Raw genomic sequence first — 25,695 nt, 5'->3', positions numbered from 1 at the left:
CCTGGGGCAGGTACTGAAAATTCTTTGTGTGATGTAGGCTGTTTATAAGATATTGGCCAGTCAGGAGTCCTTTTATGGAGAAGAACGTAACACCGACTATGACATCATAGAGTCTTTAATTACAGTACCTACCAAACAGGAGAGATATTGGTTTGAATTCTCAAGTTCTGTTCTCCTGGGTCAACTGTTTTAGTAGGTCAAGTTTCCTCTCATAAATTCTAACACTCTAGAGCATTAGATTTTGACTTCTGATGAGCAGACTGGTGCATGCAGTTGCCTTTTTTCAGAGGGTTGATACCCATCTAGGCCAATCCCCAATTTCTGATAATGGATTGATGTCTTTAATGGTCTTTGGGGCAGTGAGGGATGGTGAACTGGAAGCTTGAACTAAAAAGTTGATTCACTTTCTTCCTTCCTCACTCTAGGAAGGGTGGTGCTGTGCCTTTCATTGCCCTCTGTCATCGTATCTTACTGTAACCTACAGATAGCCCGTGGCTGGCTTCATATGCAAAGCCATTTGTTTTGGTAACCAAGAACTAGGAATTTGAAGTCCTGGGTCTGCCTTGGACTAATCAAGTGGCCAAAAGTCAGATAGCTAATCTGTCAGAGGCAACACAAGTTTCCAAGGAACAAGCAAGCTCAAAGCACTGGCCTTTTACCAAAGTCTAAATTATTTTCCTTTAAACACAGTGTCATAATTTAAATCTGTTTCTTAACAGATCTTTTTAATTCCTGGATCTAGAGTGCCAGGAAAGGACTGATAAAATGGCTCCTCCCTCCCTCCCGTCTCCTCTCTCCTTTGCAGGTTGAGTGCATGGCTGAGCACAGGCTTCACTCTCCTTTAGTGTGTTTCAGATGGTATGGGCTGGGAATGCTCCAGTCAACTCAACCCTTTGTGCGGCTGTGCATTACAACATTGAACTAAACTGCCCCTCATTACAAAGCATCTGTTAGTATTTGAGGTCCAGTTGTATGTGTGATGCCTATACACTGTACACTTTATCTTCATTCAAAGGTACTATGTGTAGCTTTCTTCTCTCCTAATAAATTGCATTTGCAAGAACCAGCTTGTGTTTGGAATGCTGAGTTCCAGGAAGTAAGAGAAAGGGCAGCTATGAACACCCACCCAGGTCTTACAGTGTGAGCATTTCAGTCTGGCAGGGAGTGAAGGCCTGGGAGGAGGGAGCATTAGCAATTTCAGCAGAGCATAAAAATTGTCCCTGTTCTGCCTGGAAAGGGGCTTGTGTCACATGTTAGGAAGACAGGAAGACGTTGTTGGGGAAAAGTCCTAAGTAAATAGGATTTCAGCCAGTGTGTTCATGAACTTCACCCTCCTTTGGAATGTTTTCGTTTTCCAAGGGGGAAATGGAGGTTGAGTCATTTACACAGCAAATGGGAGACTCACCAAACAGAAACCCCTGGGAGATGTTTTTTTTTTTTTTTTTTTTTGTTTTTTTTTTTTTTTTTTTGCTTCGGTGCTTTCTGAAAACCCAGTTAATGAGATGTGCAGCACTGTCAGAGACACGCTCGTGTCTAGGTATCATTTCTCCCATTCGTCAGATGGTGGTACCAGTTTTCATGACCACGGTGAGCATTCCTTGGGTTGCTTATCTCCTGAGGACATCGGAGCCTTCTGCTTGCAACAGTAATTTTTTGTGCCTGCTCTGTCTCCTTCCCCACAGTGCATTTCACACAGCCTTGTAACTTTACATATTCTTTTGTTCATTTCTGCAAACTGCCTGCTAACTGTCTGATATCATCCTTGGAAACAAGGGCGAGTGACAAGGCTCTTAAAAGTGCAGGCGTGATTTTGGTCCCGGACAGCAGACGGCAATGTTGAGTCGGGAAACAAGGTGGCCTGCCTTTGCTTCTTTCTAGGCCTGCTTTTGTAGTTTGTGCATAAACTCTTGGTGATACATTTTTATATGCATCACTGTATTTTAAATAATTCAAAAGCTGAAGGCAAAGTGTTTGTTTTCCTATGGTCATTCTCTCCTATCAGAGGAGCTTCAGTAGAAACTCATTGAAATAAATGTCAGGGAGACAGTTCATTTGCCATAAGTCAAAACATCTGCTAACCCATTCTTCACTTTCTGTTTTCTTCTGAAATTCGTCTATACATGTACTGGTATACTTACGTGCAGTGGCTGGCTTGGGCATCCTTCTGCTGGGGACATCATATGGCGGAAGCTACTATGGTCATGCTAACAGACCTGTTATTTATAATGCAGTCGCCCACAGGTCTTCTGAGAGGGAATTTACCTTCGTTTTAAAGACACCATCACATTTTTTTTAGTAGAACAGTAAAATGCCACTTCTAGTGGGGTTATGTCATCATATAAGCTACTGATTAGGTCTTGAGCATTGAGAGGGATTTCTATTTGTAACAAGCCCCCATGTTTGATGTTTGTAGTTCTTACAAGATCATGGTTATCATTTAAACTGATGGATATTTTTTAACTTAAAATATTCTATTATTTTATAATAATAAGTGGTTATTAAAATATTAAAAAATGTGTTTATAAGTGGACTGTCGTTTTCAGCCAGGTTATGTAATAATGAACACACACACACACATCAGAAGAAAGGGAGATGGAAAAGTGAAGGAAAGGAAAGAGGGAAGAAGGGGAGGGTTCTGTGTAATGAGGTTTCATTCATCACTTTTAGTTTTTGTTTAGCACATTGAAAAACACCATTTTCCAGAGAGTGGCTCTTTAGGCTTTCTGCACCAAAACTATCAAGATTCCTTAGTTAAAAAGAGTTTTTAGGTAGTTTAAAATGATTCTGTTTTCACTATGTTTACCTTCGTATTTCCTTCACTCCTACCCCCGCCCCCGCCCCCTCCCCCGCCCCAGACCCCATGCAGCTTTGACATGCATTGCTGCTTGCCCATCGGTTTTCTTGATGGACCTAGTACCTGGCCTTACTCTGAATAGTGATGGAATGAATTCACTTCTAGGCCAGACTCTTGGTTCAGTTATAGATAAGCTCTTCATGCTTTGTTATGCTTTTTAAATTCTCTTATTCTTTAAGGAAAGCAAAGGAAAATTTGCTTGGACAAAACACGAGTTTTTCCAATGGACATGCAGTTTATGGAAACAAGCAGCGGTTGGGGTTGGACGCCGGTGCAGGAGAGGCTGTGACAGGAGAATATGCCTTAGTCATAAACGGCCACAGTTTGGTGAGTTTGCCTGAGGCTATTCTTCTCTTTTTCTTTACTCCAATAGTCATCTCTTTTGTGCTGTTATAATGAGAGCCCCCTTTGTGTTTTTCAAATAAATGTCACTACAAGAGATAGGGCGTGCACAGGATTTCCTGTTTACAAAAGGAAAGACTTCCAGTGTGCCTTTCAGACATCATTGTTTGAAGGATCCACACTGGATGTGTGGCTCTGGAGAAACAATTCGCAGGGAATCTATGAATTTTGCCTAAACAGTCACTTAGCAGGATGGTTTAAATGCTTTTGTAAGGGGTGGGGGTGGCACAGCTCAGTGTGATTTAAGTGAAAGACTATGACTGGACAGACGGGTTTCAGTTACTGCTCTTGTTAATGTTTGTGATTTGCAAGTCATAACCTGACCTTCACAGAATTACCACGCCAAATTATTGCCATTAAGATACCTCTGGTGGTTTTTCTAAATAGCAACATTCTGCAGCAAAGCCAAACAATTTGATTTGATTAGGAAATCTGGTTCTTGTCATAATAGAATAAACTTGCATTGTACTTCTAACGCAGCTCAGGTTCCAAGCCCCGAAACAAAACTCAAACCGCTCCTCCTGAGTCTCTAATTAGAATACAAAAGCCCTGACTGCAGTCTCGTGAAATTATCATTTATATGTACCAAGAACTTAATCTCACATCTTTCTTTGGCTTTGATGCTCATTTTTCGCTTTGGAGTTTGGAAAACGAACATTTGTTCTTGAAGACAGTTTCTTAGTGGACAAAAGAAGTTGGATCTGAGGATAGTAGATTCCCCCTGTGACTGTCCGCCTGTTAGCTCCTAGCACTCCAAGCACTATCCAGCTGGATCCCAGACGCAGCAAAGTGCTGCTTCCACACCATGGAGAGCCGTGGAAAGTTACAGAGCTCAGCTGCAGGCCAAGCTCAGTCCAAAGTTGGTCCAGATGACATGAACTTTTCCCTTGCATAGATGAACACCAACTGAAAGTTATGTCAGTCTGCTGAGATCTGGGGTTGAGTGGCCCAGGCAGCTCCACAGGACAGAATCCCTAATGGGTTATTCTTTGGCGGTCCCTTGGGCTTGAGGAAGTCAGTGTTTGTAGGGCATGGGCTTTCCGGTGATAATCACCTACCCTGTCTTTTTCTCTGTTGAAAGAAAGCTCTAAGCTGGATGTTCTTCAGGAGCCCTGTTTGCTTCAAAGCCGGGTGCTCGTGAAACCATGAGATGTCCCTCTTCAGTTATGGAGAATTGTTGAGTACTGCACTGCCCCACACTTTGGGGCTACTATGTTGCTGTCCACACTGCCCCACGCTTTGGGGCTAAGTGCTCTGGTCAAGAGAGAGAGTGGGGATGGAGGGGCAAGAGACGTGAAGAATGGAGACAAGACAGAGTGTGTAGTCAAGTCTCGTTTACTGTCTCATATTCTTTCATATTGTCTCCTTTATTGCCTCCTCCTATTGCAAGGAAATCCTGGGTATTTATAAGCACAAGCAGGGACACACAGCTAAAGACTCTTTACCACGTGCACCATGCAGCTGGGGTCACTAAACAGCAAAACAAGCTATGTGGGATAAACAAGATGTTTGTCAGAGTGTGCTCAGCTGTTGTAGGCTGTTGAAAAACAAGTCTCTTGTCAGGGTATATGGCTCGAGATGGCTGCAAAGTTGATCTAGCCACTTTCTGCTAAAAGTTGGCTCCCAACAGAGAATTGACTGTATTTTTGCTAGTAAAGTCAGATTTTGTTTTCTTTTTAAATCATAGCTCCGGTTTTCTCAGATTCTGAAGCTTTTCTGAATGTAATCAGGCCTGTCTTCATCAAAACCCAAGTCTATGTTTTACTTGCTGATAATAAAGAAAACAGGGGGCCATTCTGAGCAAAAGAGCCAGTTATATGGCTTGTCTTTCAGAGCATGTGATATATTTGAGAATGATGATCCACAGTTTTTCCGAAGAACATAGGCTTCACTATAAAATTTGTATGCACCGGAGTCACAGTTTTGGACTTGTTTACCTGCCCATTGGCTCATACCGCTATTGTTTAGACAGACTGGCCAGGTCACAGTGCTGGAGTGGTAGAGAACTCAGACATGAATGGAGCGTAGTCCTTGTTTGTGGGATCACTGCATTGTTCTGATAGCAGTATGACGGATACTACAAAAGAGGAGTTAATACGGTGCTTTTAGAACACAGAAATAGACACATTTAATTATTTGTTTAAAAAACAAACAGAGCAGCCTTTCTGGCAGAATGGAGGTTGTTGAGTAAAAATGATAGCAAATACAAAGGTATAAAGGCAGTCTGGGAAACAGCGACGCGGCCTGACGGGGCTTACAAAAGGACCTAAAGGTGCTACTGAACATAGCCCCTGAAGACAGATGGGCCAAACTGGAGCGGGCTGCGGGTGGCTCGCTAAGGATTCACTCTAAGGTATCTATTACTCAGCAGTAACTTGTGCTTCCTTTGAATGTGTCTAATATAGACTACAACGTGAGATGACTCTAGAAAGGTCCAGTTAATTGGAGAGAATCATGCTCTCTTTTCAGTAATTGCTTAGGGTCTAGAAAAGCTCTCAGTATGTGGAACAAGGGTAGAAATTGGTTGGGGAACCCCAACTGAGGCATAGGTTGCCTGTCTCCCTCTTGTTCAGGCTCCTGATTTCAACTACAGTGCTTTTCTAGGGACAGCCTCTGCTCGTGTCCTTTTTATCTTGCCTGTGCACTGGCATTCATGAACACACTAACTATACTTTGCACACTAACGGTGCAAAGACACCAGCAGTGTGTCATGTAGAAATCACCACGGTTGGCGGTTCATTTGAAACTATTGTGGTATCAGTAGGTTCTAGCTGTTGTTTCCATTGATTTTAGTAGCTCCTAGTAGAACTTTCCCAATATCTATCATAGTTATACCTTGCCAAGATGGCAAGGTAACATGTCACGGAGGCACACCAAGGGCATGTCTCTTATTTTGTGTTAAATTTCCTTGAAACTTACCAACAGCTCAGTATGCATGTCTTTATTCTTGTTACTGCTTTTGCAACCCTGGATTGACCAAGTAAGGAAATGGTTCTGAAATGAAGTCAGTCAAGAACTATGATATTTGCTTTGTAACTTAACAATCGTCATGTGTTCTGTTTGTTTTGACGACACAGGCCCATGCCCTTGAAAGTGATGTGGAGAAGGATCTTTTGGAGCTTGCCTGCGTGTGTAAGACTGTGGTTTGCTGCAGAGTCACTCCACTCCAGAAAGCCCAAGTAGTAGAGTTGGTAAAAAAGCACAAAAATGCTGTGACTTTGGCCATTGGTGATGGGGCCAATGATGTCAGCATGATTAAAAGTAAGAGGGTATTTTCTCAATGAGGCATACTACACACATGGAGTCCTGTTTCAGCATGTAATACTATATAATAGAAATATGCATTAATTTAATTTTACCATGGTTCTTATATAAATTATACTTTCTGGGCCCAGCACTTATACAACTGTTAGTGCCTCTAAGACATTTCTCTTCAGTTAAACTACCTGCATATTTCTTAGTTTAGAAAATGACATGGCTTGCCTTCTACAGTTTGAGAGGGAGAAACCACTTAGGGCAGGTGAATGTAGCCAGGGCTGTGTTCCTAGCAGCTGGGTTGACCCCATCTTTGTTATTTTCAAGTGTAAAGTGTAAATTTCCAACCCTTTCCCAGCCCAGTTTTCTCTTAAGTAAAACTAGAGTCAATACTTAACTATGTGACTAGTTCATGATATACGTGAAAAACTATAATAACTATTATAGCTCTACAGTTATAAAAATGACTGACATAAAAGAGGAATAAGTTTCTTAAAGATGCTGCCATTTTGTTTGGGGATGAAACCTTTCCATCTTCTTTTCCCTTCAGGTGCCCACATTGGTATTGGCATCAGTGGCCAGGAAGGGCTGCAAGCAGTCTTAGCCAGTGATTATGCATTGGCTCAGTTTAGGTATCTCCAGCGGCTGCTTCTTGTTCATGGAAGATGGTCCTATTACAGAATGTGCAAATTTTTATGCTATTTCTTCTACAAGAACTTTGCATTCACCCTTGTGCATTTCTGGTTCGCCTTCTTCTGTGGTTTCTCAGCACAGGTGAGTAAAAGCCACCCTTTTTATTTCTCCCACGAGTGGCACCCTCTCTTCACACTGTCTTGCTGATAAAGAAATGACACTGATCTAGGACAGTATAACCATTCGGTGATTGAGTGTTGATGAGCTTTGAATCCAACTCATACAAAAATAAATGGGAAGCTGGAATTTTCTTATGTATAGAAGAGTAAATTACTGCTTCTTGCATATTTTAGCTTTTTATGAAATGTGTTGGTTGGTATGATAAAAGTTAAGCCTTATGAAGAGTTTTTGAAATTTTTATTTTAAAATACAAATATTATTTTAAAATTAATATTTTTATTTTTGAAAAAAGACTCACACGGTCATAGTACACCCACCTCATCCCAATTCCTTCCAGATTCACTTCCACTCTACCTACAAATTTATGTCTTAAAAACTTATTACTTGCCAAATCCAACTTATTTGTGCTGCCCATAAACTCATGGGTGTGGAGCCATTCACTGGCACATGGTCACCCTACCCGGGTCCACAGACTTAAAGAAAACTGAGTTTCCCTCCACTATTGGCCATCAACTACTAAAAGCTCCTCAGCCAAGTTGATGAGTGGGTCATGAACACCTTTCCTATCCAGGCTGGAATGGTGACTGGCCTGACCTTTGCAGGTCTCATGCAGGCAGACATAATCACTGTTTGTTCATGAGTGCAGGGCCTCGTGTCCTGAGGAGAATGTTTATCACGGGCATCTTCCTCCCCTGTCCTGACCTCTGGCTCCTATGGTCTTTCTGTCCCTTCTTCCTCTGTGGTTCCTTAGGGAGATGGGGTGTAATATAGATGCCCTATTTATAGCTGGGCACTCTACAGACACTTTTGATCAGTTGTGAGTTTCTGTATTAAGCGTCACTCACTGCACAGATAAACTTCTTTGATGTGTTCCAAAAGCTGAACTACTTGATGGGTACAGAGGTAGGGATTTAGAGGGCAGTATGATATTTTACACCAAGGAGAAGTGGTTGATGCTCAGACATTGGTGCTGTTTTAATATCATTCTGCCAGCTAAAATCCACCTATAGAGAATGTTGATATTATTGAAGCACCGTTTTGCATCCTTTGATCTTGCCATGCTGGCTATCGTTGTGGCTCATTGACTACAGATAGGTAGGATTATTGAGTGCTCTTCTCCCCTGACAGCTCATGTAAAACCTTCAGATATTATGGAAGCTAATACTCAGGGAGAAGGCTTCAAGGTCAGCTTCAGTTGACTCTTTCAAGACCTGTTTCTATAGGGTCTTCAAGTTCTGGGAGGCAACCAAGGGTAATGGCAACTGCTTACATTATTTTGGGAGTCTCATTGACTTACCTGATCCACAACTTTAGTGGATGTTGCTGCCCAAGCTGCCGCTCCAGTCTGCCGGTCAGGGTCTAGAGAGAGAGAGAGAGAGAGAGAGAGAGAGAGAGAGAGAGAGAGAGAGAGAGAGGATAAAGGGGAAGAGACACGAAGAATGGAGACAAGACAGAGGTTCTGATCAAGTCTCGTTTATTTTTGTTTTGTTTTTTTTTTTTTTTTTTTTTTGCTTTGTTTTTCGAGACAGGGTTTCTCTGTGTAGCTCTGGCTGTCCTGGAACTCACTTTGTAGACCAGGCTGGCCTTGAACTCAGAAATCCACTGCCTCTGCCTCCCAAGTGCTGGGATTAAAGATGTGCGCTACCACCGCCCGGCTCAAGTCTCATTTATTGAAGGGAAATCTGGGGTATTTATATGGTTTTGCCACGTGCCTTGTAGGTGTTGATATAAGGTGCACGTGCCTGTTCCTTATAGGCATGTATGGCATGGATAGCACGTGGACCGCATGCCTTGCAGCTGGGGGCTCAAGATGGCTGCAAAGCTGATAGCCGCTTTCTGTTAAAAGTCGGCTCCCAACAAGTGGAGGTTTCCTCTGCACTAGGGTTTTCATTAGATTCCATGTAATACAAACTCATGAATATTTTCTAAAATTGGTAGAACACAGCAATGGATTCCCTCCCAGCCCCCACACCATGAGGCTGTATATAGCAAGAAACCCATTCTAGAGCTTGCTCCAGAGATGGAAACTGGAGTCCTTGTGTGTGGTCTTTGTTTCAGGGGTACTGAGAACTGGCTGTGATGGCCACTGGGAGGTGGGGCTGGAATTGGCCAGGCTTGCTGTCTCTTCTCCCTTGATTAGCACCAAGTGTAACGTGTTTTGGCTTCCCCTCCAAGTCCTGTTCTTCTAAGGACAATATGTTATAATGAGGCACATACAAAAAAACCAAAAAAAAAACAAAAAACAAAAAAACAAAAAAAAACCCAAAAAACAAAAACATGTTTGGAAGAGACACCAACCAGTCTAAGCAGGTTGAGAATTTAGGTCAGGGAGACATGCTTGCCACCATTGAAACCATCTAGGCATCTTTGGTCTCCATTGCCATGTGCTGGACATGGAAATTTCCTCAGCTCCTAAAACCCACCTCTTTTAAAGAGAGCTGACAGAGATGCTTTTATTTCCAACCGGTCTTCTCCCGAGTGGCCCACCCTTCTCTATTCAGTCCTGGCAGAGGTGAGACTTATACACATCTCCCATGTCTTTGAATGTTTGCTTGCTTAGCAGCAATTCACTTCATTCCAGTTTAGGGCAGGTGTTCTATTGGCCTGCTGGGCCACTGCATGAAACGGAGGGAGGTAATTTCCACTGACAGAGAACTCGCAGTCTGGGAATGATTTTATTTGTAGAAATGCGAAACGGATGTTAAGTCGCTCCACCATCACATTTCTCTTATTTGTTCAACCAACTTTTTTTTCATATTTTTTTTTATAAATTTTATTTTGCTATTTTCTCCTTCCCTGATTCCTCTCAGATCTCAACTCTCTGCCCATTCGACTTCATGTTCTTTTTTCTCAAAAACAAACAAACAACCCAGACATCTCCTCTCAGAAAAGATCCAAAACAAAAAAGGAATTAAAGAACTCCAAAACATAGTAAGACAAAATGCCTAACCCGCACCCCCCCCCAAAAAAAAAAACAGAACGAAATAAAAATTCCACAACAAACAGACTTGGAGGGCTGGCCAACTACTCCTGGGCCTAGAGCCTACCCTGGACTGCGGTTGATATGCCCAGTGACACTCCACTGAAGAAAGCCGACTTCCTCTCCCAATGGGTATCAATTGCAAGTAGCTTCTTTTTAGGGGTGGGACATTGTGTCCACTTCCTGTTGTCTGTGCTGGTATTTTGTCTGTTTGAATATGTGCAAAACTTGTGCTCATTGCCACAGTCTCTGGAAGTTCACATGCGTACCATTCCTGTTGTGTCTGGAAGACACTGTTTCTTTCCAATCACTCACCAGTTTTGACTCTTAGAGTCTTACTACCTCCTCTTCCACATGGAGCCCTGAGCCTTGATGGACATTAGATAAGAGCCTCCCATGTAGGACTGCGTGCTGCAGAGTCTCTCACTCTGTGTGTTGTCTGGTGTGTGTCTGTGTTAATCCCCAGCTATATTGTAAGAAGCGGCTTCTCTGATGAGAGTTGGGTGATGTGCTGATATATGAATATAGAAATACAACACCAGAAATCATGTTATTGCTCCATTCCCTTAGCAGAATAATAATAGTGGTTTTCCTGTAGGCCCATGACCTATCCAGTCTGATGTTCTTGGCCACTTTTGCTGTGTCAGGTATGGGTTCCATCTCATGGAGAGGGCCTTAAATCCAATTTTAAATTTAGTTGGATATCCCTCTAATATATCTTTCACTCTCACACCAGTGTATCTTACACATAGGTTGTTTTTGTGGGTCTCAGGTTTTGTAGCTGGGTGATAGTGATGACTCTCTCCCTCCTCCAGAGGCATGCAGAGAACATTCTGGCACTGTGAATGCCAATAGGATGAGGCTCCTAGTTGGGCACCAGCTTGACTTTTTGTTTGATTATATGTAAGTGGCGCTCTCAGCAATAGGGCCGTACCATCATGTTGTGGAGAGCAACCAATAGCCTTGGCAATAGCCTATAATGTTTGGGGGTGGGGGTGGTCTGTGGCATCCTTTTGGCCAATAATTCAACAGGATGTAATATGTACTTGGCACTAGGGGTTTTAGTTGGTGGCATAAAATTATTTTTTTCCATCATATAGAAATGACATTTAAAATCATTTCATATATGTATGTTTTTGAAAGCTTGTCTTAGTCTGCATTCTATTGCTGTAAAGAGACACCATGACCAAGGCAATTCTTATAAAGGAAATCATTTAACTGGAGCTTGCTTACAGTTTTACAGGTTTAGTCTATTATCATCATGGCAGGAAGCATGGCAGCATGCAGGCAGACATGGTGCTGGAGAAGGAGCTGAGAGTTCTACATCCAGATCTGCAGGCAACAGAAAGAGAGAGACACTGGGCCTGGTTAGAGGCCTTGAAACCTTAATTCTCACCCTCAGGATACCCTTCCTCCAACAAGACCACGCCCACTAATCCCTTTCAAATAGTGCCACTCCCTGATGACCAAGCATTCCAATATGTGAGCCAGTCCTACTCAAAGCAGCACTAGAAAGCTTCTACAGTAATAGGTTTCCATAAGTTTTAGTGTTAGTTGTGCCTCCCCATATTCCCTCCTTGACCCTTCTCTCCCCTCCCCCCATTTATCACTCCATAACACTAAATTTTATTTCCTCTTCCTTGGAAGAACCCCCACCGTCCACCCCATGTCCTTTACTAGGTACCTTACCTCTCTGTTTATTCAGATGATAGCAACTTATCAAAAGTTTAAATACTGTCTTTCACATATAAGAGAAAACATGCAATATAATTCAAGAAATTATCCTGTGTGTGCCTGGGAGGAGGAGGAGCCCAAGGACCATGGAGCATATGTGCAGATAAGAGAACAACTTTCAGGAGTCTGTTCTCTCCCTCCACCATGTTGGTTCTGGAATCAAACTCAGGTCGTCAGGCTTAGGGGCATCTTTACCCACAGCCATCTTGACGATCCTCAGAGTGTATGCTGAGGTAGAACCTTTGCTCTGTCAGAGAGTTTAGAGGTAGGGAGTGGAAACCTTTTTTTTTTTTTTTTTTTTTTTTTAAATAAAAGAAAACCCTGAGTTCCTCAAGAACTGGGAGTCAGTGGTGACATGATCAGGAGCACAGCTCTTGCCCTTTTAGTTCTCTGTCAACTTGGCTCGAACAAGCTTCACCTGGTGCCCTGCCTTCTAGAATCATCTGGAAGCTTGAGTCTACCTTCTATCAACAAATGCTCCAACTCAGCTGCCAGCAATGAACAAACATAACCTGGCATGGTGAGATTTCCAGCTGGGTTACCAGTTTAACAGAGCTTGGATAAAGGTTGGCTCATGGCTCATTCCTCAGGGCATGCCTTACCCTGATTCATGCCTTACCCTGATTCACTGTTGAAGCCTACATGAATTTTTCTTGAGCTTAGCGTGTGTGTGTGTGTGTGTGTGTGTGTGTGTGTGTGTGTGTTATTGTTAATAGCCGTGACTTATTTTAAAAGCACTCAGTCCTTCAGGGGTTTTAATAAAGATGAGTTGTCCCTCCAAAAATTGCTGAGGCCCAGTTTAGGAAATTCACATTTGAAACTGTGTAAGTGTTGGCACTGAGCGCTTGAGATGATATTATCTGTTGACAATTTATCATTGTCAGGGAGATACAGAGATATGTATCTCTAAAAAATTCTGTGTAATATGGAAGCAATTATCTTGTCAAGACTGGAAGAGGTTTGTCAAATACTATAAGAAAATATACAGTGAGACTTTGGAAAGCGATGGGAAAGACTGAGGCTAATCTCGAGGCCCAATGGCGTCACAGGTTTTGATACCTGAGGCTGGTTTCCACAAGGCAGGAGAATTACTCTGCCCTTGCCTTCCAGATGTGCCCTGTGAAAACTCCGGGGACAGGCTAATGCTCAGCCTTGGCCCTTCTACCCTATCCTACTAGTGAGTCTCTGCTAAGTATGCAGACCAACAACTGACGAGCTAAAGTGGCACACCTCCTATTTATCTCCCAATGTGTCTTCTTTAGCAGAAAAATGTTTTTGAGAGATGAAAGAATACAGCTTTTCTCTCTGCAACCCACCCCAAACCTGAGGATATAGATTTCCAAAGAGGTATCTTATATGTTATTTGACATATTTTATCTATCCATCCATATCTATCTATCTATCTATCTATCTATCTATCTATCTATCTATTGGTGGTTCTGGTGGCTGGTTCATGCTAGGCAAGCACCATGTCCCCAGACCAAACCCCTTTATGATATTATTTGTAACTTATCACATGCTAGACTCTGAGTTAGTTTCTTGGGCTCCTGGATGAGAATGACTCCAAGAGCTGACAGGTTGATAAGATGGGGCTGGGAACCAGGATGTAAGTAATTACAGGTCAATGTTATGAAGCACTGAGATGTAGTGAGTCACGGTACTAACAAGGGGCCTGGAATCCGGCCCTGGAATGAGCCTGTGGGAGAAAGGCCCTTGTGGCGTTTCAGCCTGTGGATGCTCTTGGCTTCCAAACTGCTTCAAGCTGGTGCCCATAACCTGGGAAAATGTGTCCTGAGGTGAATGGGTGGAATTCACTACAAGGGATGGGAGTGGGCTAGCTCAGACAGGCATCCTAAAAGACCTGCCACCTACCCTAAGCTGATTCCTCAGGACCAATCAAAGCTGAGCAGGCTGGAGTCAGAGGACAGGCACCCCAGCTGAGGTGCTGCAGGAAGTACAAGGGTGACTTTATGAATTTGAAGAATGATTTGGTGATTGAAGGCTATTACAGAAAGGGACTAATCTCCAAGTTCCTTTTCTCAAATGACTCTAGCTTGTGTCAGGTTGACATAAAACAAACCAGCACAGATACACTGAAAAAAAATGTTCCTCCTTCTTGTGTGAGAGCTTTGCTGGAGACATACAGCATACATGTTCACTCACACAAGAAATGGAACCCACAGTGGACTAAAGTAACAATTGCTGCAATGTCCATCCTGGTGAACCAACCAGTTTTCCTTGGAGTCACTAACAGGAGTGTGGGTAAGGGATTACTTACAGAGTCAGAGATGATGTACAGGTGGCTGTGTGTGTCAGCACAAAGCCACATGGTGACATGGTGACACTCATAAAAACTGTCACCCAGTGCAAAGCTTGCAGACAAGATGAATGGTCTGAGTGTCTCTTTTTCTGCTCAGCTGGTCAGGTTCCTCCTGCTGCTGGGGCTGTTTACTCATTTTATAAAGCTGGGGGTGGTGGGCTTCTAGAACCTTCCAAGGTTAAGCTTTTCCACATATGTCATATGTTTATCTCTTGAATTTCATGTCCCCAACTCCCGCTGCCTCACCATTGGGGTGCCCAGAGTGCTGCCGACATTCCATTCAGGGAAGCATTGCCGTGGTGGTTCTTGGTGTTGCTGGTGTGCCACTGGGAGTCCACTGGGGTCCTCAGTTAAGCTTCCCCTGAAGGGGGCCCACAAGCCAGGCAGAATGGTGAAGGCAAAGTCCGGGACAGTGGCAGAACCTGGTGTAATTCCTCAATGCATGCTGAGAGTATAGAGGGGCTCTTTACGAGGAAGCAACCCCTACTCCCGTGAGCCTTGATGAAGAGATGGTCCTTGCTTGTTCAAATGGCTTTATGTGGTGGCTAATGTGATTGCACATGCCTTACTCAGGGTTTTATGTAAAGGGACCAATTGTCATGGTCCTTTCAGTGAAGTGTCAGTAGGTAGTTTCTTGTTCCAGAGCAGGTACAGGTAGGCAGGTGATAGCCTCACTCCTAGCATTTTCAGTTCTGAGATTCACAGGGTCTGAGCTCACTCACCTTTACCAGTTCCTCTGTCTGGTGGCTTGGTCCACTTGCCCCATATTGGTAGAAAACTGCATCATGCATCTCCTCCCATATCTACTCACCTTCCCCACCCCATTCACTCTTCAGATCTAGTTGACAGCTACACTAATGCTCAGGGGCCTTTTTCTCACTGCAGGGTCCAATCACAGCTGAAAATATCTCTGAGTCCAGTGACCAGCAGCGCTGTGGTCTATGATATTTAAGCTCAGTATCTCTACCCAGAGCATTGTTGGTTGGAACTTGGCATCTAAAGAGTGGCTTCCACTTCTCTTTCTTTAACAAATCTATCTTCATTTCAAATGCAAAAGATGCTACTAAGACATAGGAAACTTCAAATTCAGATTTAGCCTTTAAAGATACCAGAATGTTTTCTCTTTAAGACAATTCACATCTGTAGGATGTAATTTAAAGGGTCATCTTATTTATGTCACTAAGCAGAATCCACGTTAACGTCTTTGATGCATTTGATTTTAAAGATCCACAGTGCTTTAGCACCTTCCCACAAGACAGTGGGCTTCAGAATACATTCCAAATCTGATAGGTTGATCCAGAGTCTTTTCTTTTTTTCCCAATATTTTTTTAATTTACTTTATATCCATATCTCAGCCTCCCTCCTTCCTCTCCTCTCAGTCCTGCACCAGGGTGGGGTGGTATCCAAGGGTGGCTCCCCCTTCTCTGAGGTGAAGAGGAAGGGGTAATGGGGAGAAGGATTTGTACTTCTTGATAAATTTCCATGTGAGTGATCATGTTGAACAAGTACCACATGTAACTTAGTATTTGATGTAAAGCTATTTCTTAGTACACATTGAAATATAAATGAATGAATGCTATCAGGGTGGTTATTGGTTAGGCTCCAGAGGTCTGGATTTTGATGTTTACATATCTCTATAAGAAGAGACTCTGAAAGATTCTCTCTCCATCTTTCTATTACATCAACAAAAATGGACATGTAATTTTTGTTCTACTAGTGGGACTTGAGCAAAGATTTTGTTTGTTTTTTGAAAGCAGAGTCTTTTGAAAGCCAGACTGACCTCAAACTCTATGTAGTTGAGGGTGATCAAGATCCCTGCTTCCACCTCCTGGGTGTGGTGATTTCAGGCCTGTACCTCTGGCTTATATAATACTACAGATCAAATCCAAGGTCCCACACACACTGTGCAAGTGTTCCACTGACTGAGCTGCAGCGCCAGCCCCTATGCACGGCTGCACATGGGAGGGGATGCTTTCATTGACTTGCTTATTATATCCAGTGCAGTGAGCACTGAGATCTGTGCTCCTTTTGCTCATAAGAAAAGATATGAATATAATATAGGGGTAGCAGGTTCATTTTTGTGTTTTTTTCTGGGAATACTTTAGTGGATTCTTTGTACATCACTAAGATCATATGTTTGAACTTATAATAAGCCATTAAAAAGTTGGAGAATGCAAGCCCCACCACAAGAGTCTGGTGTCTCACATGTGTCTGGTATTGGGTGTTGCTTTGGTATGCTGCATGCATTAGCTCATCTCACCCAGACTGACACACAGTGAGGAGGATATGATGCCCCTGCAGAGATCGGATAGAGCTGAGCATGGTGATGCATGCCTTATAATCTCAGCACGTGGGAGCCAGAGTCAGGAGGATAGCTTCAAGTTTGAGACCAGCCTGGGCTACCTGTCTTAAAAACAGCAAGAAACAAATCAAGCAAAAACAAAATACCTAGAGATAAGGAGATAGAAGTTAGAGAGGCCACAGCCCCAGATCAGGGGCAAAACGTGGGGAGAGCTCATGTCTCTGCCCTTGACCTCTGAGTTACTTAGCCCTGACAATGAATGTTTTCACTCTGTGGACGGTATTTCTTATGAACATTTCTTTACCCCTTCTTTTCAGACTGTCTACGACCAATGGTTCATCACTCTTTTTAACATCGTTTACACATCACTGCCCGTTTTAGCCATGGGAATTTTTGACCAGGTATGTGGGGTTTTGCTATATTTGTTGCTTTCTTTTTCTGTTGACTCTTTCAGCTGTTGCTAGTTAGCTTTTAAGTAGAAGGCTGATCCATGGGAAGATCCCTAGGAATGCAGTTTTTAAAAGGAGTGTTACATGGGTCACAAGGCCTTCTGGGTCCCTTTCCCTGCCCACTGCTTCTCCAGAAAGGTTCTCCATCCAAGTTTGCCTCGTCTGTTCTGAGGGACTTACATCTTGCTTTGTTGACTTAAGGTCCTGGGAAGTCATGCATGAAGTTTTCCCCTTTCATTTGAGTCCAGCATTTCTCAAATTTCTCTGATTGTATCTTTTTAAAAATATAAGTTTAAATTAATTTTTTGAGAATTTCATAAACACATACAATGTATTATGTTCACATTTACTGCTCCCAACTTCTTACTCCTGAGTCTTCCCAGATCTATCCCAACACTTCACTGTCCCTCTTAACTCTAGATCCCCCCTCTCTCTTGTTAATGACCCACATAATCCAAATTGTCCTGCCTATGTACATATGAATGTGCAGCACCCACTGGAGCAGGGTTGACATACCAGGGACAGTATTATTAAATTGTGACTCTCCCTCTCCTGGTAGCCATCAGCTGCCATTATGAGCCCCTCTCCTATCCAATCTGGAAAGGCTTGATCTTGTACAGAAAACCACAGTCACTGGGAGTTTACTAGGGCAGTGACCATGTGATGTGCAGAAGAAGCTGTTTTCTCCACTCCCCACCCCACTCCCTGATCTCTGGCTCATACAGTATCCTACCCCCTCTTTTGGGATATTCCCTGAGCTTTAGAGCAAGGCATGTAATACTGAGATCCCATTTATGGCTAGGCATTCTATAGACATTATCCTTTGTGCTTTGACCAGTTGTGAGTTTCTATATTAAACTCATCCACTTCACACAGAAGCCTCTCTCATGGGGACTGGGAACTGTATTAATTCATGGGTGTAAAAGTGCATATTTAGAGACCAGTTTGATACTGTGCCCATTTATCAAAATAAAATTAGTAGATTCACCCCTAGGACTGACAAGGGGTATTAGACAGATATACTGTTCCAACATGAGTTGCCTCCTGTGGAACAGATCTTATCCAATCAGGAAGTATTTAGTATTTTTATAGCACACGTGCCTCTGTTGCACCCATGGGTGTATCTTGCCAGGCTGTTCTTGCAGCTTGAGGGTTTCACAACTGGGTAAGACTGTTGATCGCTTTTCTCCTTTGGTGGCCTGCATAGAATCTTCTGGAAGTGTGAGTGTTAGCCTGCAGGGAGGAATTGTCTTGGTCAGAACAAGCTTGATTTTTCCATGTTCTGTGACCAAAATGTGTGGTGTCTTCAGCAATAGAATTTCACCAACAAGGTTGGGTGGGGGGCAAGAACAATGGCAATATTTTATTACTATTCTGGGCTTCTCCGGGATACTCCTGACCAACAATTCAATGGGAGTTATCCCACACTTAGTACTTGGATTTTTATTTACCAACTTATGGCTTTTGGGAGAAGTATTATTCCCTAAGAAGGGTAATTCTAAGTGTGTTTGTGAATGTATGCGTCTCTCTCTCTCTCTCTCTCTCTCTCTCTCTCTCTCTCTCTCTCTCTCTCTCTGTGTGTGTGTGTGTAAAGCTTGTAAAACCGTAGGTTTCTATATGGCTTTAAAAATGTCCCAGTGTTAGGCATCCCTCTTTCCACCCTCTCCTCTGCCCACCTTTATCCCTTCCCGTCTTAGACCTTCCTCTCCATCACTCCTCTTTCTCACATTACTTGTATTTCATTATCCTTCCTCCTTAAGATCGTTCTTCCCCCACCAAGGGCCCCTCTCCAGTTTCCTGGCTTCAACCATTCCTACAGGCTAAACACAAAAATGTAAAGAGTCGATGCTCGGATCCACAGACCTTTCGCTTCCTTATGTAACTCTGTCTTTACTGTTTTCCTCCCCCCACCCCCATTAAATGTTAGAACATAGATTCTCTAGCTTCCCCTAGCTCTGATCAGGTCACAGTGACCCTGCAGTCTGTCAAGGGTTGATAGGCCACTTCTGTGATTCTTAGAGCACACACATTTGGCAGGGAATGTGGAGGGTAGCTTTCCTGTTTTGCTGCCCAGGACAAAGACAACTTTGAACTATGTCTGCTTTCTAAATAATGCAATGTGGAAATTTCTGTCAGATCCTTGGGAGTCTATAGCAGTGAAACAAAACAAAACAAAACAAAACACAACAACAACCAAACAAACAAACGGTTTGTTCAGGAGACTTTAAGGCCGCTCTTTTAGCTTCGCGTCATGCTAGCTATGGTGGCTGAATAAAAGGTATGGTTGGGGGGAAGGATTTTATTGTAGATATGAGGGAGAGAACAGCCAGAGGCATCTGGAAGGCTCCAGACTGTACTGGGCCATGAGTTGGGGTGGGGGTGGGGAGGTGACGGAAAGCAAGAGGGGCGGGGCCCAAATGGACCAAGAGTGCACATGGCTGAAATGCCAAGAATGAGAGGCTTGGGAAAGGAAGTGAAGCCCTTAGGCTGGAGCCCTTGGGTTGAAGGTAGAGGTGACTCGATGATAAGTTCTGCCAGGAGCCACGGGTACTGAGTGAGCCTGGTCCTGGGTTTCTTTGAGACCTGACAGTGGCTAATGCTCTCCCAGTTCAAGCTTTGTCCTTTACTCTTCCTGCATAGTTAACAAGGCTCTTTCTTCCAGTGAAACTTATTCTGAAGGGTGCTCCCTGTCCAGTCCTTTCATGAAGCTGTTGCTTTTAGCTTCCAAGATCAAAGTGCCTCTGAGTACATGCACTGTGTGGGGAAGTTCCATGCTAGCTTCTGACAGGTGGAGAGAACTGTGCAGGGTTAAGGAAAAATGGGTGGCACATAAAATAGCAGCATGGACACTGGAGCCTTCTTGGCCAGTGCAGAGCAGAAAAGAAACCCAGGGCGCTGAGTGGCCCATCTAAGGGAGATGAGCACACACAAGCCCTCAGTCATGGAGAGAAAGAACACGGCCTTTTATCTGGTGTTTATGTGTGTGAGACAGGAGAAGAGGAGAGAGATCAGTTACAAGAATGGTAACTGCTTCACGGCCCACTCTGTTTTGGAACATACTTCCTGGCAAAGGGGGATGGATGTCTGGCTGCCTGTGGGGGAAGTGGAGGCCTAGCCAGCAGTTTCCATGGCACGACCAAAGTGTACTGCATTTTGAAAGGTTTTTTTTTTTTAAAGTATTTTTGAGACCAGCTTTTCTCCGATCTGTTATTAGCGCTGTTTACTAGGCTTCGTCTTCTGGCCCACAGCTATCTGTTGCACAATACACACCCTCACACTGCGAGGTCACTCCCTTCTCCGTTCTCTCTACTTTGTAGTTGGTTCTGAGTCTCCTGTCCATATGTAAAAGAGAGACATCTGCACAAAGCACTGAACTTCAAAAGACCTTAGATGTAAAGGATTAAGCACATGCTATTCCAAGTGCTGGTGTTTACAAGTGTTTCTTTTCTTGGTGCTTTGTAGCTGCCCACACTGTGGAATCAAATAGTAAAAATAAAGCAATTCTGGGAAAAAAAAAAAAAAAAAAAAAAAAAAACCCAAAACAGTTATTGTGCAACTTGAAAAAAGCAAAGCAAAACAAAACACAAGAAACCTCCTTAATGCCATCAAGTTGAATGGTTGTTCCACTCTTTTCTTGGTTTGTCCGCCTTGGCCTTTAAGCTGATGGCAGAGTCAGGGGTGCTGGGCTAGAGGGCCCCAGGGACCATCTGTGGTGTCACTCATTTTGTCTGAGGGTGAGCAAGCCCTGAGAGGTTCTAGTCCTAGACAGGCCAGCCAGCCAGCCACCCAGCCAATCTGTGGCATAACGAAGACCACCACAAGCTCTCTTGAGATTGGGTTGCTACATTTTATTGCCATTCTTTATTATTATCATCATTTTATTAATGTTTTACGTTAGCATAGATTACTGACTGTTCAATACGGGAAAAGAACGTTGCAGAAACATCTCTCCACTATCTGTCACGACAGTGGTTTCTTTACTGCTTGTATTTTGGCAGATGAAGAAACCAAGACTCAGGTTAAGTAACAACATTACACTGCCAAGTCTGTTGCCAGACCTTCAGCTCAGCACTGTGTGGTTTTAGTGTCTGTGTAGGTAATGACACCAGACACTAGGACAGGGAGAAGGCACACTTGTATCCAACAGTGTCTCCAGGCAGGACTTCTTAAAGAGAATGTGTCAGGATTCGTAGAACCCCCTTCTATGTAGTCTGGGCCATCCTACAAGGCTGGAGGAGAGATGGACCTTCCCCAGAATTCCCCACTTATGGCTGCCACTTCTCCACCTATGCTCTTCTGTTTTTTGTTTGTGTGTTTGTTTGCTTTGTGTTGTTTCATTTTGGTGTTTTGAGATAGTTTCTTTGTGTAGCCTAGGCTGTCCTGGAACTAGCTCTGTAGACTAAACCCTCCTTGAACTCAGAGATATACCTGCTTTTGCCTCCAAGTGTTGGGATTAAAGTCATGTGCCACCACTACCTGGCTGGTCTTCTGTTTTTGTTTAGTCTTTTATGCTGGCCATCCTTTTGGTATTGGCCCTTGGTTTTGATGCTCAAAGTGTGGTCATTGACATCACTTTGCAGCTAGCCAGAAATGCAGACTCTCCTTTATAGATTCATATTTCTATTAAACTTTAGAAAAAGCAGTTAAGTTTTTCTCTAGAACTTGTGGCTGCTAACTATGGAACCTCTTATTCTGTCTGGTTCTGTTCTCCTGAGCTGTTGGCAGTTACTGACTTCTCACTGGATAAATCACTCAGATACGGAGCGTTTAGTTTCAGCCCCCTTCCCACTTCCAACACCACATGGGATTCCTCCCTTCTCTCATAGTTCCTCCTCATCTCATCCCCAAATTGCCAATTCTAACTCCTCAGCTCTCGGCATCCATCTCCAGATCACTACCACACACACACAGCACATTAGCAGTTTCCTTCTGGTCCATGGCTATACATACATGGAATCCTGGAGCTTGATTCTTTCCCAGACGGCATCAGCCACAGCAGGCTGCGGAGGAGGTAGAGAACAGATTTTGATTTGAGTTTAAGTAGGTGCATTCATGTTCAGTCAAGTCCTAACTCTGCTATATAAGATCTGTGTAACCTCTCCTCTGTCTCTCCTGGGGATGGAAGCCTCTTCAAAGCAAATTGGGGATCATTTATAATTGAGTGGGTTCTTCTGGGAAAACAAAATAACGTCTTGTTCCTGCCCAGGGACTAGTAGGCAATAGAGTGTGACCTACAATGACCTTGTCTATTTCTGGAGATAGGGAATATAGGACTTCTCTGACTCTTGCCCAGTGCTCCTTCTCTGAAATTACACTCTGCTTCCAGGACATAAGTGAGCAGAACAGCATGGATTGTCCTCAGCTCTATGAACCTGGACAACTGAATCTCCTTTTTAACAAGCGAAGATTTTTCATCTGTGTGGCACATGGAATCTACACCTCGTTGGCCCTTTTCTTCATTCCCTATGGCGCCTTTTACAACGTGGCTGGAGAAGACGGGCAACACATTGCTGACTACCAGTCCTTTGCCGTTACTGTGGCCACATCTTTGGTCATTGTGGTCAGCATACAGGTAAACCTGTTCCATAAAGCACTTCTGCTTTGGTGTGTCAGGTTTACATAAGTTGAAGTTCACTGTCAGCTGATTCGACTTCTTAAGGGGTCAGGGAGAAATCCCTGTGTGTGTGTGTGTGTGTGTGTGTGTGTGTGTGTGTGTATGTATGCACTCGCCTTTGTCCATGCAGGAGGAGGCCAGAGGCTGATGCAGGAGGAGGCCAGAGGCTGATGTCAGGATGTGTTCTGCAATCATTTTTCTACCTTATTTTTGGAGACAGGGTATCTCACCAAACTTGGAGCCCCCCATCTCAACTAGCTTGGCTATCTGCTGAGCCGCTGTGATCTGCCATCTCTGCCCACCCAGCACTGGGGATACAGGTGTGTGATATGACATCTAGGCTTTTACACAGGTGCTAGGGATCTACACTCAGATCCTCTTGCACACACATCGAGTACTTTATCCACCAGGCCATTGCTCTAGCCCCAGGATTTTCTTTTTAACTGCACATTTTGAGATGAAGTCAATAATCTTTAATAAATAACAAGATGTGGTGAATTAGCATCAGGAGTTTATAACCTCTGTGTGTGTAGAACACAGAAATCACTTAAGTTGGGTATTGTGTATAAAGAAAAATGATTAGGGATCGGAGGTGTGGCTCAGTGGTAGAGTGATTATCTAGTGTGCTCAAAGCCATGGGTTCAAGGCTAAGTACTGAAAAAAAAGTAGCCTAACAGTAATACACACACACACACACACACACACACACAGCACTAAGAGACTGAAGCAAGATTATTGCTCAAGGCTGAGCTTCTGTGTAGGACCCTGTCTCACACTGTATATATATATATAAAAAATAATAAAATCATACTTCTGTTCCCTTCTTGTGTTTGGAGAAGAAGCATTTCCAAGAATAACAAAAGTTTCCTATAATTTCAGACTTAATAAGTCCCAGGTTTTAAAGTGACAACTAGAACTTATTTGGCAATACAGTTTTAAAAATTTATTCAAGAGGCTAAAATGGCACATCAAGAAGACACTTCTGAGTGGGGAGTCCTTGGTGTTTTGTGCTGGACTTTGAGTTGTTTTCTAGTGCAGATATAGATGAGTGGATTCACTCAAACATCTGGTCCATTAACACCTCTAGCACCTGACTGATGGGGTGGGTGATCCCATCTCTGCGTTTTGTTTTTGATGATTGAGCAAGCTGTTCAAAATCAGAGGGCATCTTAGTCTCAGGTTACAGACATAAATGGCCATTTCTTGAGTATTGGGTAAATGAGGGAGATGATAAATGGGAATTTTCTCTCTACTGATCCTATCTTAAAAAAGAGTTTGTCAGGGTGTGTCCAACCACTAGAAAGAGAATAATTAAAATGGACTTGCCTTTTCAGATTTTATCTGTAGTCTTTAGACACATCCATGGCCAGTTTTCAAATAGTCTGAGAATAAGTTCCCTGTGTTGAGCCTAGGACAAAAACTGATTTAGCTGTGGATGGTCTCTCATGAGGTTCAGAAGTCTTCAAAAGCAAGGCCCTGTAGGAGAGCCTCATGCAGAACTCCGTCTATAAGTGCACCTATAGGAAATTTGGAAAGAGGGGAAAAGTACAGAAAAAAAAATGAATATTCACCCACAGTCCCATTCATAGTGATGTTAATATGGCAAAAATAATAGAAATCAATTTTGTGTAATTTTATAACTTTGTTTCTCATTTAACTTTGTCTCGTAAGTTTGTATTTAGTTTTTGGATTATTCTCCAAAATGTCCCTTTTAACAACTGTAATGCTTTAGCATAGAACATGCCATAATTCACCAACCAGGACACAGCGTTAAGTTGCTTCTCTTCCTTTCAGCATGAAAAACAGCACAGCAGCAAACTTTTATAAGGTCTAATTCTCAGTGCTTCATTATTGCCTTAAAGTGTGTTCTTTATTGATGTTTCATTTGTTTGTTTGAGACAGGGTCTCACTGTGTGGCTCAGAACTCACTAAATAGGCCAGACTACTGGCTCCTAACTCACAGAGATTCATCTGCTTCTGACTCTCAAGTGCTTGGTGTAAAGGTGTGTGCTGTGCCACCATGCCTGGCTAGGCTGTATTCTTAAAAGGAAGAATTCTGAGTTTAAGAATATATGAAAGTTTGGTGTTTTTTATAACTCATTGCAAAATATCTTCCCAAATGGATTATTTTCAGCTGCTGAGTATAGCATACCCTTCTTAGCCAGGCCTTCATGGATAACAGATCATTGCCCTAAATTAGTTCACAGTAAATCCGCAGCCTTCGGTTGCCTGGGAAATAATTGATGTGAACTAAAAAATATTAAGTTCATGATTTAAACAGGATTAATTTTAAAAGAGTGTTATCTTTTGAAATAATTGTAAATTTTCAGAAGTGTTGACATTGCAGGAACAGTACTTGTGTCTGTTCAACCTGACTTGTTGGGACCACACATAACTGTGATGTGCCTGAGATGGTTACAAGAAATTGTCATGGATACAGAATCATTCCCTAAGCTATAGGTGTGGCTCAGACTTCTGTAGCTTATCTGTTAGTAACTTTCTCTATTCCAGTGTTCAATACAGGATTCCACAGTGTACTGCGCTGTCATGTTGTCATAGTCTCTGACCTCTGATGGCTCAGTGGTCATTCTTCATCTGTAATAACTTTGAAGAATAGTGGTTAGATCATTTATAAATGCTCTGAAGTTTGCAGTGTCTGATGTTTCCTTGAGAGGAGATAGGCTGCGGACTTACAGGGAGAATCAGGCCGAGGTGCTGTGTCCTTCATGTTTCTTCCTCCCTCTTACTCCCTCTTAGGGCACAGTCACTCTTGTACCTGGAAATGTTGTGTGTACGTATCACATTCACCTTGTCTGTTTGTCAGTTGATGGACATCTAGGCTGATTCCATTTGCAGCCTAGTAAGTTATATTGTAGCATGCAGGGTCCAAGCACTGGGCAAGACTGTCATCCCACCCAGAAGTCTACAGAGTATCACTATGTAAGTGAGCTAGCAGGGAGGAAGGTCCCCAG

At 43.1% G+C, this 25,695-nt stretch overlaps 1 protein-coding gene across 6 annotated transcripts in view; it reads left to right on the top strand.

The window, feature by feature from the left end:
- The window catches only part of Atp8b4 (ATPase phospholipid transporting 8B4 (putative)), a 172,545-nt gene that overhangs the window by 136,016 nt on the left and 10,834 nt on the right, over positions 1-25,695 (top strand). For 4 of the 6 annotated variants that reach the window (XM_076929685.1, XM_076929687.1, XM_034495825.2 and 1 more), the window contains 5 exons: positions 3,034-3,181; positions 6,334-6,517; positions 7,062-7,285; positions 16,978-17,061; positions 22,436-22,681. In XM_076929685.1, coding sequence (XP_076785800.1) covers positions 3,034-3,181; positions 6,334-6,517; positions 7,062-7,285; positions 16,978-17,061; positions 22,436-22,681 — 886 coding nt within the window. Of the gene's footprint in view, positions 1-3,033; positions 3,182-6,333; positions 6,518-7,061; positions 7,286-16,977; positions 17,062-22,435; positions 22,682-22,943; positions 23,044-25,695 lie in introns of all 6 variants that reach the window. The other 2 variants (XM_076929688.1, XM_076929686.1) reach the window with 2 other exon arrangements.

The sequence above is a fragment of the Arvicanthis niloticus genome, chromosome 2, assembly GCF_011762505.2.
Source record: "Arvicanthis niloticus isolate mArvNil1 chromosome 2, mArvNil1.pat.X, whole genome shotgun sequence".
NCBI lineage: Eukaryota > Metazoa > Chordata > Mammalia > Rodentia > Muridae > Arvicanthis > Arvicanthis niloticus.
The sequence above is the reverse complement of the archived record's forward strand: the minus strand, read 5'-3'. Positions and strand labels throughout refer to the sequence as shown.